General features: G+C 43.7%; 1 protein-coding gene across 1 annotated transcript in view; it reads left to right on the forward strand.

Annotated features, from left to right (window-relative positions):
* Positions 1-492: 492 nt before the first annotated feature.
* The window catches only part of LOC107091200 (amyloid protein-binding protein 2-like), a 7636-nt gene continuing 6982 nt past the window's right edge, over positions 493-1146 (forward strand). Inside the window, exon 1 of the mRNA XM_015384992.1 lies at positions 493-829. Coding sequence (XP_015240478.1) covers positions 692-829 — 138 coding nt within the window. The 5' untranslated portion in view covers positions 493-691. The remainder of the gene's footprint in view (positions 830-1146) is intronic.

The following is a 1146-nucleotide window of genomic DNA, read 5'->3' on the forward strand; positions in this document are numbered from 1 at the left end:
TATTTTTAATCAGTTTGAGGGATGCAATCAGAGAGTTCAACTCTAAGAGAAAGTGAGTAATGTTAGGAATCGAGTTTGCACATTTTTGTTTGTGAATGAAAAATGTTGCATATATGATAATAAAATTAAGCATATGTTCAAAGTCACGATGTTCAGAGTTATTGTAATAGCAGATAACATCTTTGAGAGTTAGTGTGCATACAATTTTAGTTGAATGGGGAAAAAAAAGATTCAATGTCACTCCAAAATTTTTGGAAAAAAAAGTTGTATCATCAGCGAAAATAGAAATGCCCTCAAATTTCTTATCATTAACTATGTGAATTGACAATAATTCAACAACTAAAATAAATAAAAAGGGTTAAATGGGGCAGCCTTGACGAACACCTCTGTTAATTTGGAATCTTTTAGATGTATTCATATTAGCTGCGCCTCTGGTCTGACTGCGCCCATCGCTGCTCTATGACGTCACCGCGTCAGCGGCAGAAAATGCGTGCGTTGGAACTGGGGACGGAACTGCTGAAGGGTGGCCAAATAAACACCGGAGATGAAGGAATGAATAGATTTTACCGTTTGAAGCTGCATCAGTAACCCCCCCCCCCTCCATAGTGAATGTTATCTGAGCATCCTGGGAGAACAGCCTCTGTTAGCTGCTGCTAGCTAGCCATAGCTGCTGGGCTTTAGGAGAAACAACATGGCTGCTGCGGAGCTCGAATGGATCCCAGAGAGCCTCTACAACACCGCTATCTCCGCGGTGGTGGACAACTACAGCCGCTCCAGGAGGGACATCCGCTCACTGCCGGAGAACATCCAGTTCGATGTTTACTACAAGGTGAGCTGCAGCAGCCATGGGCTGCTAGCATTAGCTTAGCACACAGGAATAACATTACCTGAACCATTTAAACATGGCCGACATCTACAATATAACACTTTAACGACAATCAGGAGGGATTATCTTATAGAAGAAGTGAGTTATTATTGCTGTGGATACAGGCCTCAGTACTGGAGATAGAACAGGATGATGGAAAGGGTTAAACTAGCCTGCTACAGGCAGGGAGTCCCTGACAGCTGGGGGGGTTCTAACACCTGGATTACCAGGTGGTGTCTGTCTCTGTGTGTATGTGTGGGGGGGGCTTCTGGTGTGGTTCA

The sequence above is a fragment of the Cyprinodon variegatus genome, unplaced genomic scaffold (assembly GCF_000732505.1).
Source record: "Cyprinodon variegatus isolate N-32 unplaced genomic scaffold, C_variegatus-1.0 Scaffold329, whole genome shotgun sequence".
Taxonomy (NCBI): domain Eukaryota; kingdom Metazoa; phylum Chordata; class Actinopteri; order Cyprinodontiformes; family Cyprinodontidae; genus Cyprinodon; species Cyprinodon variegatus.